The sequence below is a fragment of the Tupaia chinensis genome, unplaced genomic scaffold (assembly GCF_000334495.1).
Source record: "Tupaia chinensis unplaced genomic scaffold, TupChi_1.0 Scaffold149964_2, whole genome shotgun sequence".
NCBI lineage: Eukaryota > Metazoa > Chordata > Mammalia > Scandentia > Tupaiidae > Tupaia > Tupaia belangeri.
In genome coordinates this window covers 949,152-949,537 of record NW_006209806.1, presented here as the reverse complement: position 1 = coordinate 949,537, position 386 = coordinate 949,152, and the positions used below count along the sequence as shown (strand labels likewise).

The 386-nt window shown below is 69.2% G+C and overlaps 1 protein-coding gene across 1 annotated transcript in view; it reads right to left on the bottom strand.

Moving 5' to 3' along the window:
- GNA11 (G protein subunit alpha 11) overlaps nt 1-386 on the bottom strand; it is a gene marked incomplete at its 5' end in the record, with an annotated part of 34,519 nt that overhangs the window by 568 nt on the left and 33,565 nt on the right. The window contains one exon of the mRNA XM_006171782.2: nt 185-338. Within this exon, the coding sequence (XP_006171844.2) occupies nt 185-338 (154 nt within the window). The remainder of the gene's footprint in view (nt 1-184; nt 339-386) is intronic.

Below are 386 nucleotides of genomic sequence, written 5' to 3'. Positions count from 1 at the left end.
CGGGCGAGGCCCCCCCACCCCCCCCCCCAGCCGACAGGATGCCCATCCCCAGCTGCAGCCCAGAGCAGAGGCGGGCTTCCTGTGGACCCCGGGGTGCCCAGGCCGCACAAGCAGCAGAGCCAGGAACCGACAGGCACCCACCGCCCGCAGCCTAGGCCTGATGCCTTCCGGCCGGAGACCTCACCGTCGAACTCGGGGAAGTAGTCCACCAGGTGCGAGTGCAGGATCTTGTCCTCCAGCAGGTCCTTCTTGTTCAGGAACAGGATGACGGACGAGTTCTGGAACCAGGGGTAGGTGACGATGGTCCGGAACAGCGCCTTGCTCTCCTCCATGCGGTTCTGCGGCGGCACCCGGGCCGGCAGCGTCAGGCCAGGCCGCCCCGCCCT